Genomic DNA, 18,197 nt, shown 5'->3' on the forward strand with positions numbered 1-18,197 from the left:
CCTTCTGCTCACAAGCAGGTCTGCTTTCTCTTGGTACTGCCCAGGAGCCACTATCCAGATTCTGTTACCTGCCCCCTTTCTTTCTCTTGTCTGAAATTATTTTGAAACAGGCTGAAATCAGGGGAATTTTTCAATGGGCTTTGGTTCGTTCACTCCTAAAACTTCTGTCTATAGAGAGGTATCCACAGACTTAACCCACACCCCCACCAACCAACCCAGCAAAAAAAACCCCAACACACCTCACCAGTATTATAACTGCAGTGACTGCAGACCCCAGTGCTTTATGCATGACTAGCTTTTATTGGTAGCAAGGTTTTGGGCATCTGTATGTGCTGTTAGCAAGCAGTAAGAGTTTGCAGAACATCCTCCCTCACCGTCTCGGAACCACAGAAACGGAATCTGAAGAAAAAAAAAAAAAGTACAAGCACCTTGAGTTGTCAACATTTGTCGAGATTATACAAATGGATTTTTTTAAATATAAGTCAATCTGATTCGTCATTTGACACAACTGAACACAACATGTTTTGAGCTCCTAAGTTTGAAATATTACTGCTGGGGAAAGTATTGATGGACTGTATTCATTCTGGTTCACTGTGTGCCTTCCTTTCACTTTACAGTTTCTTTTTTTCCAGATTTTGTGCTACCGTCACTATGCAGGTGGTCACAACTACTTGTGCAAAGGGCATGAGTCAACAGAAGAGTGAGTGCATATCTACAGAAATACGCTTCGTCAGCAATGTGCTTGGGTGAATAGGAAGTACAACGGGACTTAGGAGCTCTGCTTAAAGGTAAGGCTGCTGGGCTGTAAACTTTTTCCTTTGCTTGAAACAGTTTCCATCTCCCATGTTGTCTTTTAAGTGATGGCATTTTAACTATGAGTTTCTATATGGTCCAAAATATATCCTGTACCTCCTTTTCTAGATACCTAATCATGGGGGTAGATGAAATAACGATCAAGCAAATGAGAGGGTTAAAAAGTCCAAGAAAATTAGTAAAACTGGACCAGTAAATCATGGCTCTACAATCTGAGCATCCAAGCCATATTCCATGAAGTCTACAGAAGCCAGTTTTAGCCTGTTTCCCTCAACTTTAGATTTAGCCTTTTAGGCGCAGCTTCCAAGTATTAGTCTTGCTCACTAGAAGGGTAGGCTTATTATCGCCATTCTCTCTTGTCAATCGTGATTTCAGAGACCATCAACATCAATGGAAAACTTCCACTGGTTCCAGCTGACAGTGAATCAGGCATCCTAACGCAAGCTCAGACCCAGGTAACCAGTTCTTGTGGACAGTGAGTAGGAACTTGGCAAGAATGATGCTGATAATCCAAGCCAGTGCTAATTTTTCTCACCCAAAGAGTTGTACAGAAAGTTTGCTCTTCTGAAGCCTGGAAATATTTTAAGTTTTTCTTTGAAGCTATTTAAGGCAAAGGGTTGAAGTAGTAGTGAACTGAACTATGGATGAACAGAGACTTGAAAGGAAGGAAATAAAAGGCTTTCTTGAGAGTCTTTGAATGCTTTAAATAGCTTTTCTTGTGAGAATGCTTTCACCCCACATATAATTTTGTCACCTGTCTTCCCAAGTAACTTTCAAAATTTTCACAATGGATATACTTACTCTTTTCCATTTTGTCCAGATTGTACTGTGATAGTTGCAGCTCCTAGTTTAGGAAAAGTTGGATTTAACCAGTTGTTGTTCCAAAGAAATTTAACCTTTGTAACTGTTCCAACGTTAACTTCTGCATCAACGAAGCCTGTGTAAGTGTTGTCCGGTTGGAGGGTTCCCCTGTGAAAAATAACATTTTATGGATGTGAGGCATGCTGGCATTTGATATTTATTGCCAGTCCTGTCAACTGTTTGGCTGTGGTAACAAGTGAGTAGAAAGTTAGCAGAGAGACAATATTTAGCTTATAGTATGGTAACAACATTATTGCTAATTTTCCAACACAGTACATCCCAAATCAGTGTTTGTCAGAAGCAGCAAAGGCAGGTAGGCCTGATGTGCTGCACTCCAACCTCACAATGAAGATCCAGTTACAGGACAAACCCTGTAGAGAAGGTAGAGCTTGCTCCCTGTTGCTTATATAGGCAGGGTTTTTTGCACATAAGTGAAATTTTCATTTAATGGTAATTAATTTATAGGATACAGATGTTGGATTCGTTTGGTATGGCCAAAAGGATTATGCACCAGCTGCTCAGCCTGGCTGGCTAGCACAGATTCCTACAGTGTGGCCATGTCAAATGTGCACCCACTCTTGGGTCACCATAGTTTATAATCTGGCTACTTATTTCATGTTGCATCAATATAGCAAACTCTAAATGGCAGCAGTTTGAGACTGGTAACGGCTTCAGCTACTACATCTCACTGAATACGAGCCAAAGTTTCTTCAATGTTCTTCCTTTCCCTCTCCCACCCCCATGCTCTGAAGGTGAAGGGCTGCTTTCTAAAATGTACCCCTGCTGCATGAAGTCAAGAGACATTTGAATGTGCGATGCCTTTATCACTGTAGAAGTGTTATTGCAGACATGATGCGAGAGATACAGGAGGGGGAAAAAAGCAGAGGACTCAGCAGAACCACCCAGAAAAAACCCTATAATTTTACTAACTTTCATGAGAAAGACAGGATTTTTATTCCTTCCCCAGCTTTGCACTTGCCCATCCATCTGCCTTTGGAGGAGCACGTTTACTCTCCTCTATATTATAAGGCTTATGGTAGTGGAAGTAATGAGAAACAGGACAAAATCCCTTTGGCTTTTTGTTTCTTTGCTGGATCCACAGTGGTGCCTGGTAGGTTAAAGCAAGCTTTGCTGGGGAAAAAAAAAGTTCACTTCCAGCAATTGAATTGACCCAGGCCCTGCAAATAGCAGCTAGAGAGTGCTGGAGTGCATTCAGCACTGGCAGGCTGACCTCAGGTGAATGCATGGGTGCCTGCAAGCAGGGATCAACCCATAGCAAACACTTGCTGCCAAGTGTGAAGATTTGAAGTCCTTCTTGGAAAAGTGGAAGTGATATAGTTGTCAATAAGCAAAAACCAAAACCAAAAAATAAAACCCAAACCCCACGTCAAAATGCCTTCTCCCTGCTTTTCATCACTTCAGATATTTTAGTTGAAGCAAACAAGAAAAATGCAAATAAACAAAGCCACATGAGGCAAGCAAGCAGCTTCAGTGTAAGCAGGCAAAATTATGAGCCACAAAAAGGGGTAGTAAATCATGAGGTAGCTTTAGCAGCAACATTTTGCAAGCTGAGAAAGACAAAGAGCTCAGAACTCTGCTAGCGTAGGGCCAGCGAGACCTTGGTGGTAGAGCAAACAAGTGACACCAAATTCTAACATTTTAAAATCCTGCATTCTAAACTTCTGCCTTCAAATCCAGAGTGAATTTTCACTGCATTTACCTCAGGGAGCCCTATCTGGGGGTAGAAAGCGATCTGTAAAATAGGACCAATTTAAACAGAAACATTAATTGAAAACATTAATTAAACATTCCAGAATTGAAGTTTCTTTTCTGTTGAATTTTGAACTTACTGGACGATCTGATGCTGCCTTGTGTTCCCACTACTTCCGTACAGGGCAATATTTACGTATCCTTTAACGTTATGCTTTCCAGAGAGGGTCACGGTTACTTTGTACCTCCAAACTATGCAGAAGAAGTACAGTAAGTTAGATTGTACTCAGACAGAAATAGTCTCCAAAAGATGAAGTGTTGGGTTTTTGGTCTGTACGGTGTATTTGAAAGCAAAAGAAAATTATCACTGCCTTTCACTTTCAGCTCAAGGCTAAATTGCAGACTGTCTGGACTGAAAGGGGTTAACACAGTGCTCTCTCACACCTGAATCTTGGTGCTCCCTGCTCTTCCTTGAGTTATAACCATGCAAAACAAACACAAACCATCAGTGAGTCAGATCTGTCATTATGTCCTAATGAGACCAGCCTGAGAAACAGGTAGACATTTGTGTTACTTTCTGGGAGGGGGGAAAAAAAAAAAAAGCTAGTCCATAACATGGTAAACACAATATAGATCTCAGCATTTTGACCCTGAAGTTTTTTATATACAGTGAAGTTGGAAAGAAGGAAGTGTTAGGAATAAATACTGATACATACCAGAATATAAGTTTGATAGGACAAGAGGAAATGGCCTCAAGTTGAGCCAGGGGAGGTTTAGACTGGATATTAGGAAATTTTTCTTCACTGAAAGGGTTGTCAACCATTGGAACAGGCTGCCCAGGGAAGGGGTTGAGTTGCCATCCCTGGAGGTATTTAAAGGACGTTTGGATGAGGTGCTTAGGGACATGGTGTAGTGGTGGTCTTGGTAGTGTTAGGTTTACGGTTGGACTCGATGATCTTAAAGGTCTTTTCCAACCTATACGATTCTGTGATAAGCAGTGTAAAGGCAGTGTAAAAAAATTCTGAAACTCAGGGAAAATAGTTTTTGTGGGTGGGAACTTTCTTTTAGCACACAATTAGCAAAAGCAGCTCTTCTCCCTCTTATTCTTGTTTACAAAGGCAAAGGCAGAACCATCTTGTGAGAGCTGACATTTAGGACAACCTAGGTTGTAAAGGAGGTCATCTGGTCCATCCACTTCCCAAAGCAGAGCCAGCTGTGATCGGCTTGCTCTTGGCTTTTGTCAAACAGAGTTTTGAACATCTCCAAAGATGGAGATTTCCCAGCTTCTCTGGGCCCCTCTTCCTGCATTTAACCACTGTCGTTGTGACAGAAATTTTCATACTATTTAATAAGAAATTCCCTTGCTGCAACTTCTGTGCATTGCCTATCCTCCTTTCTCCTTGCACCTTGTGGTGCAGCCCACTAAACATCTCAGTGACCTCCACTGGACTCTATAGTTTGTCAACATCTTTCTTGTGTTGGAGGACCCAAAATTGGGCATTAGTATTGGAGCAAAAGAAGAAAAGGCATGAAGGACTGAAGAGCCATTGCACTGCTATGAGGTCTGTTCACCTGTTAAAATTAATTGTAAAACAGGAAAATAATAAAGTTTGTTTACAAGCAGGAGGTAGCAATGGAAGCAATCGAAACTCACGAGCAAAATCCTTGGCCTCTCCAGTATTCAGGTAAAGTTTCACGAAATCATTTTTAATTTTCCCTTTGAATTTATCTGCAAAGTGACCCATATTTGGGCATCCCTCTCGTGGGCATGGGAAACACCTTTCCTAGTGAAAACAAATATATCTATTAATAAAATTATCCACCCAGCCAAGAAAAAAAAATCATAGAACTTATTTTTAACATACCCACCTAACTGGCCCTGTATCACAGCAACAACAAATTTCAAGTAACCCTTTCTGTGACTTGAGAAAGATCATATAAGCTAGCCAACTTTCTCAAAGGCTCTGATTTTTCAGGGGTCTGTGTTTTTTCTCGTGCTGTTTAGCTCAATCCAGCCACATCAGTGACATCCTTGAGTAGTCTTGAACTGGAGCAGGTAGGAGGAGGTGTCCTTCCCAGCAACTGATGAGAAAGAATGATTTCTCCTTATACCTTCAGGTTGGGCCAAGAAAGACTGTCTTGAAAACAAAGCTCAATTTTGTCGTGAAAGCATCTTTCTACTACGGTGACAGAAGCAGGTAGTCACCTTCTCCCAAAGTAATCTGAGAAGTGTGATCTCTATCACCTGCCCAGAACATCTAAAGGTCAATCCAAGCACTACATAAGTTGATACCTCTGTCTGTGCTGCCTGTAGGATATGACGAGCCCGTTACTTCCCTGCTACTCTTAGGCTGTAGCTCCCTGTCTCCCAGTCTGGGACAGGGAAGGGCTTTCTGACCTAATCCATAAACCACTGTGCTTTGTCCCTGAGGCCATCTTAAGCGACCAAATTACTTTGACTGTGGACTGACCCCATCAGGCCATCACATATTATTTTACTTCTTGTTGTTTTGAAAATAATATATTTAAGCTATGTTTGAAAACTCACCTGCTACAGCATGGGGTTCCACTCATTGCTGTTTGATAAATACATTTGGTGATAGGGGGGCAAGGCTCTCCTCCTCACCTCTTCCCCAGTTTGATGCAGCAGAGCGGGCCTGGGGAAGCCACACCAGCTCCAGTAGTACCTCAGGGCCATCACATCAGCACAGAACCAGGGATGTCCCTGTTTTGTTGTTGCCTTTTCCTACTTCGACCCATGTCAGCTGCATGAGCTATAATACTTTAGGATGTCTGCCACTTCTCTTACGCATGCACTCATTGGGTGCAAGCTAGCATAAATAAATTGAATTTCAGATGTATAGATAAGAGCCACTATTATTGATGCGGTCCATCCTGAGGCTCTGTGAGCTACTTACTGTTTCAAAAACATCATATGAAGGACAAGCATAGCCTAGAAATCCATCAGGGTAGATAATGCTGTCAGAGTAGTACTTGTAACTCCGCAAATGATTGCAAGCCACAAAGTCCCGAGTTCCTGTGAAAAGATGCTCCCAGGTTAGTTCTTCCTTACTGGTACCATTCGAGGAAAGATACTGGCAGCCCTTGCCATGTCATTGGGATGCGTCACTCCTCCTCAAAAGCCTCGTCACAATTCTTAGAGCATCAAACGTAAGTTTGAAGCTTGCTTTTGCAATGAATTGATGCTCTAAGGAATGTCACTGACTCAACAGGTATAAAATGCAACCTTGAAATGCTTTGTGGAGACCGACTGTGCAGCTCAGCTCAGCCCCTGCCCTCCCCTCACAAACACTTATTCAAGTAATCTGACCGAGTTTCACAATAGAAATGGGAGCTGCATGAAGCAGGTCTTTTGTAGGCAACAGTTGCATTACCATAACAAAAGAAAACCAAATGAAAAGTATTTAACAGTGAACTTCCTAGGGCAATGCTGATTTGCTCCAGCTGAGGACTTCAAAACAAAATTATTATTATTTGGGGGGTGCTTAAGGAAGGGAGACTCTTAACATTAAAATAATGAATATATTATTTTCCTTTGTGTTGCCTTTATTTTCCTGACTTTAAGTTAAAAAGAAGATCATATACAACACAGTTATTTCTTTGTGCTTTAATTCCCCATTATTGATAACAAGTTTACTCTATGGGAGGGAAAAAAAAAAAAAGTAATGCCTCCAGCTGCATTGAATAAAACCTGGAGAAAAAGGCTAGGTATCACAAATAAGTTCATGGATTCCTGGAGTTCAAGGTGTTTGCAGTAATGTAAGAAAGAACTCAGATCATATACTGAAACATCTCTACGGCAGAAATCTTCATTTGTTTTTTTAATGTTATGTGCAACTTAACTTTACAAAGACACAGAAATTTTCTAATAAGTAGAGCTTTTATTAGAAGCATGCAAAACAACAAAGAAAAGTGTACTTGAGCAGCTACATGTCAATCTTTTTTTAGCTGACTAAAAATAGACACAATGATATTGCTTTAATGGAACCCAGATTTGTAATAGGTAATTTAAAAAAAATATTAAATTAATTGCTCTATCTCAGAAGAACTGCAGCTGAAGATCCCCTAACAGAAGTAGCTGTGAGCATCATTGCCATACTCCACCCAGTACTGCTGCTGGGCCACTGAAACAAAGCGAAGTCTGTTGTTACAGACCCTTCAAAATTTTTGGCATGGCTTAAGTAACTTTTGTTTCTGCTGTTAGATGCTTTAGAGGAGGCACATTTTCCAGAGGCAAACCCTTTGCCTTGTTTATTTTTTTGAATAAGCTCTGGAAGATGGTGTGTTTGAGCATATTAAGTTTCACTGCACTCTGCAGCTGCCATTGTTGGTGGACACACCAAAAGCTAACACAAAACATCTGATTTAAGAGAAGTGGTTACCTTGTGGGAGTGACCTTCCCCTGAATTTGTAATGTAATTAACATACTTACCTTCCCAGATGCCATCGAGATCTACAATCTGTGAAATGGGGTTCTTCCCACACCCTGGCATTTGCTTTCCTCCATTTGGATAAAAGTCAAGATGTCCTACAGCCATAGGCATGCCAAAACCTGAAGCATTTAAAGCAGGGGTAAGCATGTTTTAAATTAATATTTTCTCATAACTATACCTTCTAGCTTATAGTTTGTGCTTGGTATTTTTGGACATGAGTGATCAGTATCATGTATTTGTTCTGTATCTATGCACCAGAACTGAGTCTTGATGAACAATTAGGATACTCAAGTGCCATAGGGCATAAATATTTTGGTATTAATACAGTAGAGCTGAATACTCACCTAAGTAGGGGATTGTGGGAGCTGAGTCTGTGTGGATAACATCGACAAACTCTGCATCAGATTTATCCAGTCTGACTTCAATGGGAGTGCCTTGAAAATAAGGTTGAGCAGGGTCCAATCCTGAAAGAAAAAGACTGGTGTTGACTCTAAAGAGATATAGATGTATCACTTTACATAACACTATGATTGTATAAAATGAATATCACATATATAGTTGCCTATGGTTCCTCATACCTCAGTAGAGTAGACATCAATAAAATGATGACGTGTGCTCTCACTTACCAAGCGGCTTTTCTCCCAGGCAGGAGGTTACCTCTGTAAAGCCTATTGAATTTTACTGATTCACATCAATATTGAATCTCAACACTTGGATATAACTTTTTTTTTTAAATTGAACTTCCCTTTAATAATGTTGCTCAAATGGAAGTTGCTGTGTCTGCATCCCGTATAACTGATCTGCATGGTTTAAGCATACTCAAACAGAAATTGATGCCGATAGCACCCCATGTGCTTGGAAGTGTTGAAACCAACCTGCCTACTTCTGGCTCTAGACAGCTTTTGGAAAAGCATCTAGTTTTGAAGTGACGATCTTTGCTTTTGATCCTAGCAGAAAACAGAATTTTTTGTTTCCTAAATTGTTTCCTAAATTTTGTTTCCTAAATTTCCTAAAACATTTGTTTCCTAAATTGTTGCAGCAATTTCAGGAGCTTGTAAAGTCTTGCAAATTGCACAATTTTTGCTATCTTATACTTGCATCTCTTGTTGTCCCTGGGCACCAGGTTTGGTTTTGCTTTTAGACTGAATTTTGTAGACTATTAGTCCAAGGTTCACCAAGCCTGAAATCCCTGAGGAAAAGTAACAATTGAAAAGGGCTGTGTTAATAATATCTAAAATTGTCTTTTGTGTATGAAAGGTCACTCTGCTTAATGCACACCGCCCTTGGCGCCGCCTGCATGATGAATAAGGAGATCAAGCCCATAGCCTTAAACTCTGGAAGTGCTGAGCACGTTAAAAAATTGCTCAAGAATGTAGACTGCAGGGTGAGTTACCTGTATTTTGAGAAAGGAGTGGTTTGATGACAAGTTTAGCTGATAACACCTCTTTTCAGTTTTGTTTTTGGGGAGACTACCGGATGTTTTAAAATACTCAGAATGGCATCTCTGCTCTGTGAGGTCTCTGGAATATCTCTTTTAGAAATGAACACGTATTGCAATAAATATGCCTATTTGATTGCCATTTGCTTTTTCAAACAGTCAGTTAAGTTATTTAAGAAAGGTGAGGGCCATCCCTTGAAGAACAGTGCAGGGATATGGCAAATGGTTATTCAGTGGCGATGTTGCACCGAGGCTCCTGCTGCGGGCAGAGGGCTGAGACAGCCTGCGCTTCCACGGAGCTTCGCTTTGCCTCGGCCATGTGCGTCTGCGTCATTTAAGTCTTGCAGTGTGGCAAAATGGTTCCTTCAAGAGTCATTTGCTCTCAGCTAGTGTGGGTAGAGAGCAGATTACAAGCCAAAGGATGCTGAAAAATGAAAACTTGCTGTTGGATCAAAGGGAAGATGAAAATGCTTCTGGTTAATAGTGACAGAGGCTTGATCCGTTTTAGCTTGTGAGACACAGACGCTATTTATGGGACCAGTGGAGGATGTCCAGAGTCTGCGTATTCAGTGACATGTGGACAGCTATAAAACAAGCTGGAACCCAAAAAGCCTGCTCTGAAAGACCTGAACAGGAAAACCCAGCTGAGCAGTAGCAAGAGGCTTCCTCGCTTTCTCGGAGCGTAGCGTGTGTGACTTGCAACAGGGAAAGACAATAGAAAAATTCAGTGCTGGGGAGGCAAAAACTGAATTAGTATAGCTGACCAAAAATTAGGAGGACAACATCATATTCCTTAAAAATGTCTAAACTCAGAAGTGTGGGAGTGCCTAAACGGGACAGGCTATTACTTAGGAATACAGTGAAAATGGGGCGGGCCTTTCTGATCAGTCCGCTCCGACGTTATCTGGAAAGTAAGAGTGAGCTCATGCAGCTCAAACTAATACAGGTTGTATAAACATAATGCCTGTGATCACCCTCAAAAAGAAAACGGGGATTCGGTTGAAATCTGACTCTCTGAGTGCACTTTCTTAGTAAGTCTACTTGAATCTGGACAGACGATATAATCCTATGTGACTCGGTTTTTGCTGCCAAGGAAGTACAGAGATTTAGTGTACCAACAGTTAAGCGAAGAAATGAAACTTTAGAAAGTTTGATGGAAATAAAACAAGGTAATTTAATTACTGTTAATATACTCTACTAGGTGAACAGTTTATGTAGACATAGCAAAGCAAGCTGATAATGGGTGATATATCAGGAAGGTTAGCCTACTGCTTCTGAAACATCAGGTTTAATCCATCCTTTTCTGGAAAATGATAGTTGTTAGCAAAACTACAGTACAAAATAACTGCTCGCTGTTGTGCTGCTTCTAGCATGCTTTGGAGGGACCCGCAAGCAGTGGGTGATGTGCATCCGATGTGCTGCTATATAACAGGTCAGATTAATGAAAGACGAAAATAGGAGAAAAGCTGCTAGGACAAGGAAGGTAGGGATTACTCTCCTGGTCTGTTTTATTACATTAATGTTGGACAAATCATTATGAAAAACAATCATGGCAGCTAAATCTGGTTCTGGTTGTACGTTAGTTATTGTGAGTTTGTTTTTAGCAGTGACAACAGAATGTCGTTATGTTAGAGCATCGCTCCCGTCCTGCTCCAAACTGTCGCTGGCTTGTGACACTGCTAGGTTGAAGCACCAGAAAGCAAGCTCTGTAGAGATTGCTGCAACCATTAATGTGTATCAGCAAGGCAACTGATGTATTTCAGGGGGCCTTCTGGCTCTGTTAGCTGTATGGAGCTTTTCCTTTGCTGTGTAAACATATGCAAGCAAAATAATCATCATGCTGACTGTTTTCCCACACTTACCAGGGCACCTCTCCTCTGTGTACTGTGAGAAGAGGCTAAGTTCTACAATGTCCAAATTACCCTTGACTAAACTGCAGCCCACAATCAAATACAGTCATAAGGGAAAATGAACAGCAACATTTTGTTAAGCAGTGGTGCCTTCAGTATGAGCTGTGACTTCGGTCGCTGACTTACCAGTTATTCTTCCGATCCCTGGCTGCCTCCTGCCAGCCTCACCCGCTACATGTGCTCCAAGGCTGTGGCCAATTATGTGAACATCTGCTGGAGAGTATTTGTATTTGTCCTGAGAAAGTAGCAATATCAAAAAATTACTACGTCTGTTCTCATCAGCAACAGGGAAGAGTAAAAAGGGGCTGAAAAGCTACTTTTAATTTGACTACAGACTCAGGAACTCCTATAGGATTTCAGCACCTGTTTGCCAGTTTAGGTACTTATGTCCAATGCATAGATTTTTTTTTTTCAAAACTCCTTATTCAGGTGCTGCCCTCATTTGGAGGCTGTTAAAACTCTAGACAGCTCTGTCAACAGGGTCCTGAGAGTCTCTGTATCCATTTTACATCCTAGACCCATTAAGATTCACAAGATGCTTATCTGGCTGGCAAGATTCAGCCAGGCAGGAACTCTTAGTTACACCTGGCAGGTCAGGCACCACGTGCAGCTGGAGGAGGACGTGGGAGGAGAGATGCCTTCAGCCTTTTTGGACAGTAATTCAGTGGCTACGGTGCAGATGTAGAGAGTGAGACATGGGTCAGAGCACTCCTAGACCCAGCGTACTGTCTATTTGAGTGATTTATAGTTCTTTTATGGGAAATATGTGTTGAAAGCACTTAGATTAAAAGAAGGCTTCAAGCCAAGCATCGCTTCCCATGTGAAGCTGGCTAAGGAAAGGGGCACGTGGCACCTTCTGTGGAGGTAGGCACTGTGCGCAGCAGCTTTCCCGAGGCAGCTGGGTGGCTCCTGTTTGTCCCCAGGTGTTGTTGCTCACCGGAGAGCAGTTGTCCTCCAGCCGCTGCTGGCTGCCAGCTGGCTTTCTGGCATTCTTAAGAACCATTTGGTAGGTTTTATCTCCATGAAAAGGCGGCTTGCTGTGTCCCTTATCCCTGCGTATTTAAAACTATACAACACTTTACATCTGTTAACATCTATGGAATAACTGTTTGGCTGTACTATGGGGATGTCTTGTAGCGCTTTGTGCCCCTGAGCTGGCTAACCCTGCTGTTATGACCTAGTTCTCTAACTTTAAAAAAAAAAAGAATCTGTTTTCAGCACACCTTCTAAAATCATCACTGAGTAGAAGAAAATGTTTTCTGCTGGTTACATTCACATTCATGAAAGTTCCTGCATCGTATTTCTTTCAAATCAGCATTATAACTATGGGTTTATAACCAGAAGATTCTTACCGTAAGAACGTTTATAAAATAAGCTATTTCAGCACCCACAACACGGACGTTGTTCGATGCCTGGGTGTACTGACATCTTGCGCCTTTTTTCCAGTTTATGCAGATGCAGTTCACATCTTCCACAGTAAGCATCCTCTGTTTTGTAAAACAAAAGGAAAAACCAAAGAGCCCCACAGTAAATACAATCTGGAATCGATTCACGTTGCTTGTTACAGCACAACTCATAAATGAGGCATGAATTTGTATGAGAACATTTTAAGAACCAAAACCTTAGCATATACATGTGGTCATGCCTGCTCACAGCGTATGTGAGCTCACATGATGCTGAAATAGGCACACAATACTGAAATAGGGTGGTATGCTGTAGTAATGGCCACACCATCACTTCAAATACCCATAGCAGTATTTTCAGAAGAGAAAACAATATAAATATTGATACTTTTAATTTTTAATTTCAATGAAACTTGCATGTAACACTAAATAAGAGATCTACTCATGTCCTGATTCACATAAGTGATTTAAAAGTACCTCTTTAATTCAAATTCAATTAGAACTTATTTTTGATTACAAAAATGAAGAGTGTTTTTCTGATACAGATTTGTAAGAAAGAGAGTGTCTGTGTTTTTTGTAGGAGGGTGCATAAATTGCTGGTGTCACTGAATATTCATTTCAGGTTTGTGGCTTTATTTGGGAATATGTATATACAGGCAGATACTTTATTGTCTGCCACAGAATCTGAAGCTTTGCTTTTCTCCTCTGAGCTGGATTGTTTGGCTAAATATATTTTGCTTTAGCATTCTTCTTTGCTTTATGTTCAGACATTATAAAGCATCCAAGACAAGTTACAACTGGCAAAGGACAAAAAAGGCAATAGAAGTGTCTGTGGCTATGTTAGAAATGGTAAAAATAAATGTGCAGATAGAATTATTACTTAATGGGAAGGAAAGTAAGTAACAGAAACACAGAGGAGGGCTGATGTATTCACAGTCCCATTTGCTCCACTCTTTACTGAAAAGATTCACTGAGACCAATTTTTTTTTTTAATAAATTGGAGTATTGTGATAAAACATAGGCCACCGTAATAGAGAGAGAATTTAAAGATTTACCTCATGCCTCTACATCCTCATGAAAATTGATCAAAAGGATTTAAGGGACTAGCTGAAGCAAAATGTGAGCTATCTTGTTGCTTGTGAAGTTCTAGAAAAAAAATCTCTATTTTAAGAGTGGAAAATGGGAGACAGAGTTATAAAAACATCAATCTGCTTCTGATACTTTGAACAAATTATTAACTAACAAATCCAACAATCATTCCTCAATGTTCGTAAAGTGATAATCAACATAGATTTTTTTTTTTTCAATGAGAAACTGTCAAATTAATTTAAGTGATTTTCTTTTGACCTAGTATCAAAGAGAAGCAGGTAATGGGGATGCAATAAATGTGAAATACATTGATTTTAGTGGACTTTCACATTGTTCCTCATAGTGTTCTCAGAAGTAAAATAGGAATATAGAATTTAAACAAAATTATAGTTATGTGAATAGTTAGCTGAAAAACCTTATCCTAAAAGTGTCATACGCCATCAGCTGGTATTTTGCTCTGTGCTGTATGACTAGTAGCTCTCATTAGCTGCAGCTGCAATGGAAAGCATGTTTATAGGACTGAGAAGACCACAAGCTGGAATTGCAACTTTGTATTGGGACAGAATTAAGAAATAACTTGGGGAATTAGCACAAAAATCAATAAAGCAGAGCGCTTGACTTCATTCACTCTTCATAGCGAGTCCTAGATCGAAGGATTTGTTCAAAATGGTCCCCTTGAGGTCCCTTCTGGATGTACATTTCTACAACTTTATTGCTTCTGTTAATGGTCAGCCCATGTCCTCAGCCTCCAACACCCACGTGGAAGCCCATATGTTTGTGATGGACTTTCCACATCTAGAAACTTGTCTCTTGTCTGGGGAAATATGATGCAATAGTTACGAGTCTGCAGTTATTTCTGGAATGGCCCTAGTTCCTAAGCAGTATCTTGCTCCAGGGTTTGTGTAGTTTTTACCAAGAAAAAAGACACTCATTGAGCCAAATCCTGTCCTTGCTTACTTCACTAAAGAGAAAAATTGAATGCATTTTACGTCATGCTTTTCCTCAAGGTGCAGAGCTACATATTTAAGTTGCTAACAATTGGAAAATGTGGCCTCTCTTCCCCTTCTTATCACTACAAGTACTATGAGAGAAATTGGTTAGAAATAGAGAAAACGGACCATTTATAGGAATGTGTTTATAAATGGAAACTAAGGAACTTCACAGGGACAGGATTTTCCTGTGGTACCTACCTTGCACATGTCTGACAGCCAGTTTTCTTCTCCATTATCTATAAATCCATGTACGATAAATCTGGTTTTCCTACTTGCATTAAAATTTGAGTACTCAATTGTTGAGGAATCAACTGCAGAGATCTCCTGTTGTAGATATTAAATTAATAAACATTTAATTCTGCTTTCTGTAAACAGTTTATCAAAATTGCGAAGACCTGAACTATGCTCATCTGTACAGGCGTTCAAAAGTTATGCAATGTTAAACTCATCTGCAAGTGTTCATATGACTATGGCTTAAGGTCTGTATCTCCACTCACAGCAAGTTCTGACACATCTTAGAGCAGCCAAGACTTTACTTTTAATGTGTTTTCATCTTATCTGTGGAAAAAAATTACCCAATGATTTTAAAAATGCACAGTTTCCCAGTACTTCTCAGTGGCCATACAGAAAACATGGAGGAGTGCTGCCTTGTGAGGGCTGGAGGAGGATGAGAGTTCTGCCCCAGAGACCCTGCCAAGGAGCTGGAATAGGTTGTCTCTTGAATACAATGGAAATTTGGCCATTTCTAACACTTTCCAGGAACACAGCTGGAATCTGTGTTTATTTACTCTTTTTGTATATGATTTACTAATGTTTAAACCACTATAGTTCTTACTTGAAAGTCAGTAGGATTTTCTCTTGTGTACAGGAGGAAGTGAATGTCTATCTTTTTTGGATCCCAGGGTAACTTATGGATTGGTCTTTCCGTAGTTCCAGACCATGGTATATCATCTGAGAAACATCCAAGCCTTTCATAGCAAACTTCTTTGCCTGTAGCACACAGATCGGATCAATAACATGTGAAGGAGCAAAGAAGTGGAGCAGGCTAGTCATGACTCATAGCATCTCTTCTCTGGAGGTCTCCTGGTCTCTTGAAAATCCTACGGTTTACAGAAAGCAAAGACCAGCAGGTGCCCTCTCAGATCTTCAATGGGTACAGTTTACGCCAAGGAAAGAAGCCCCCTATTGCTCATTAACAAAGTATTCAGCGGAGTTCCTCCGTGGGTATCCTGTACCATACCTTGGGTATCTTTCCCCAGCTGTGTTTTGCTTAAGGCAAAGACAGCTGATGAGTTTCTCCTCATACCAAGCCAAGATATTGCAAATAATCAGCAATAACTTGGGACTGTGCTGAACAGCTGACTACATTGTACACAAGAAGTCTTATACTACACACAAACCAGTGGCTTCTGCTGAATATAAAGCTATACCCTCATTAGACTGCCTCGGTCCCCCACCCCTGGCTTTTTCTCCATTTCCATCTTTAAAGACGAGTACAACAAATAATTTCCTAGGTTTGGTAGGGCAATAGCTTTGCTCTGAGATAGAAAACACCAGCATTTCTTGCACGTTCCTAGGGTGGGATTTCCAGAGTGGAGGAGAGGAAAGACAACACGCACACACACTCGTCTCGCCATTCTTGTATAGGAAAGTGAAGCACGTAACCTCAATCAGTAAGTTTTAAGGCTCCATAGTGTAGAACAATATCTCACAAAATATAGCAGCATAGAAAAGCTGTATAAATACCAACCCCATATGCTTACCTTCTGCTGCCCTGAGCAGAAATAGTGGAAGTATCCAAAGTCCAAGCATCTAGAACAGGAGAAAAAGAAGCAGCTAGGATTTGCTAACCCACTTGATTAGCAAGCGCACTTAGCTTGCCGGTGCTGAATTTTCTCAAGGTGAAAGGGTGCAGTGTCTGTCTTCTCTGCAATGTGTACCTATGACCACTGCATATATGAGACAAGTATGAGTCAGCTTTATGTTTCCTTGCTCCACTAGAGATTGTGGGGCTCCTAATTCTACTGAAGCATAGCTTAAATCCAGAGTGATTTTTGTTCTGTTGAGGCTATGCTTCTAATTGGATGTATAGTAGCTACTTTAGAACTAGCATAAGGACGCCTGTGTGAGCTGCCATTCCCCTTTATACTGCTGTGTCTTGGGAAGCCACATACCTGATAAGGTAAAAGAAACCCCTCCAAACCTGAACTACTTACAATGCAGCCTTCAAGCTCCACGCCCTAATGTGTAAACTTTGCATGTACTTTTATAGTCTGCTTTATCCTTGGAAATGTTCCCAGAAAGATAGGAAAATTTATTTCAGATTATAGTTTATAGCTAAGCTGGAAAACAACTTTGATGGTTAGTTTCTCTGAAAACTCCAAAATCCATGGACATAGATTTCTTGAATTGGTGCGCTGGAGCCCAGAATAGGATTGGAGCTCCAGAGGCAGGGTAATTCCCAGGCAGCAACACATCAGGAGTAGGACATTAAAAAGAATTCTATGGGTCTGTGTGGCAGTGCATTTAGGGGCTTGTCTTGGCTGGGAAGGCTTTTGTTTTTAGTGTTGTGTAGCTGGGACGTAGGGGTCTACTGGGGGAGTTAGTAGGGAACCTCATCATCTTTAAGTCCCCTCCCTTGCCCTGCATCAAGTGACTTTGGATGTGGAATGCTCCTGTGCTTCTGGGTCTTTTGTGCCCATTTCCTGACATCAGCTCAGTTTGTCCAAGCCTTATTCCTTTAGGAAAACTTCTTAGTGGGCCTGGTAGGTCTTTTCATAGTGAAAGAGTCTGACTCTCTCCTGGTGTCCCCTTCATTTCCTTGTTGATATAAGTAGATGTAGAAGGACAGTTGTCTACCCCTTTGGATCCTTTTTATACTACCCATGTAACCCCAGTTTTGAGAGAGCCCTTCTCTGAGTGATGAACTGAGAGCAAACATGCTGGAAATATATATCAATAACATACAAAATTCCCCCAGAAATAGTGACATGGCTGCTTTGCGTAGCAATGTTACAGAACTCAGTAGGTCATTCTACTAGAGACACCAACTAAAAAGCAAAAAAGAGCCTGTGCAAATGAACAGGACTAGGTCTGGGAACCCCTTGGTCCCGTTCATCTCTAGGAGAAGGCTGTAAGTGAACTCAGGAAGAAATGAGACCTCAGCTAAGTCTTCACCTAGAAAGCTTTGTCAGCTTGGCTATGCTTTTTGGCTGTGGCCACGTATCTTTGCAGAGCTGACATTCCCTAATCTCCACCTCTGGGAATGAGCAAATGGATACCAGCTGTGTGCACAGGTATCACGCTGCTATCATCCCTGCTAGTGGGGTCTATTTCTTTAAATAAAAGGAAATTTTTAAATTTTTTCTAAAGTATAACATTTGACACTAATTTAGAGCTCAGTGCTCCCATCCTTAATTAAAGTAGCATTTTAGTTTGTAAATATGTTCATATCAGTGATACAGGAGAATCAGTACATGCCCTACTACACTGATAAGTTTCAACACTTGTTCAAAATGAGGGGGGAA

At 40.8% G+C, this 18,197-nt stretch overlaps 1 protein-coding gene across 1 annotated transcript; it reads right to left on the reverse strand.

The window, feature by feature from the left end:
• Positions 1–335: 335 nt before the first annotated feature.
• Positions 336–16,482, reverse strand: LOC142410877 (inactive pancreatic lipase-related protein 1-like). The gene is made up of 12 exons (XM_075504050.1): positions 16,434–16,482; positions 15,506–15,660; positions 14,869–14,994; positions 12,539–12,673; positions 11,313–11,421; positions 8,183–8,302; positions 7,838–7,957; positions 6,303–6,421; positions 5,039–5,168; positions 3,525–3,636; positions 1,615–1,782; positions 336–399 (listed from the first exon to the last, which is right to left on the reverse strand). The coding sequence occupies exons 1-12, from the start codon at positions 16,480–16,482 to the stop codon at positions 336–338; spliced, it is 1,407 nt and encodes a 468-aa protein (XP_075360165.1).
• Between the last annotated feature and the right edge of the window lie 1,715 nt (positions 16,483–18,197).

Source organism: Mycteria americana, chromosome 6, assembly GCF_035582795.1.
Source record: "Mycteria americana isolate JAX WOST 10 ecotype Jacksonville Zoo and Gardens chromosome 6, USCA_MyAme_1.0, whole genome shotgun sequence".
In the NCBI taxonomy this organism is placed as follows: domain Eukaryota; kingdom Metazoa; phylum Chordata; class Aves; order Ciconiiformes; family Ciconiidae; genus Mycteria; species Mycteria americana.

Excerpts from the sequence above, each read along its gene's own strand:
- LOC142410877 (XM_075504050.1), bottom strand. The coding sequence starts at position 16,482 with ATGCTTGGACTTTGGATACTTCCACTATTTCTGCTCAGGGCAGCAGAA. Across the intron at positions 6,422-7,837 it reads TCTCGATGGCATCTGGGAAG|GAACTCGGGACTTTGTGGCT; the intron begins GTAAGTATGTTA and ends ATCTTTTCACAG. Across the intron at positions 1,783-3,524 it reads AGGCAGCATCAGATCGTCCA|GGGAACCCTCCAACCGGACA; the intron begins GTAAGTTCAAAA and ends TATTTTTCACAG.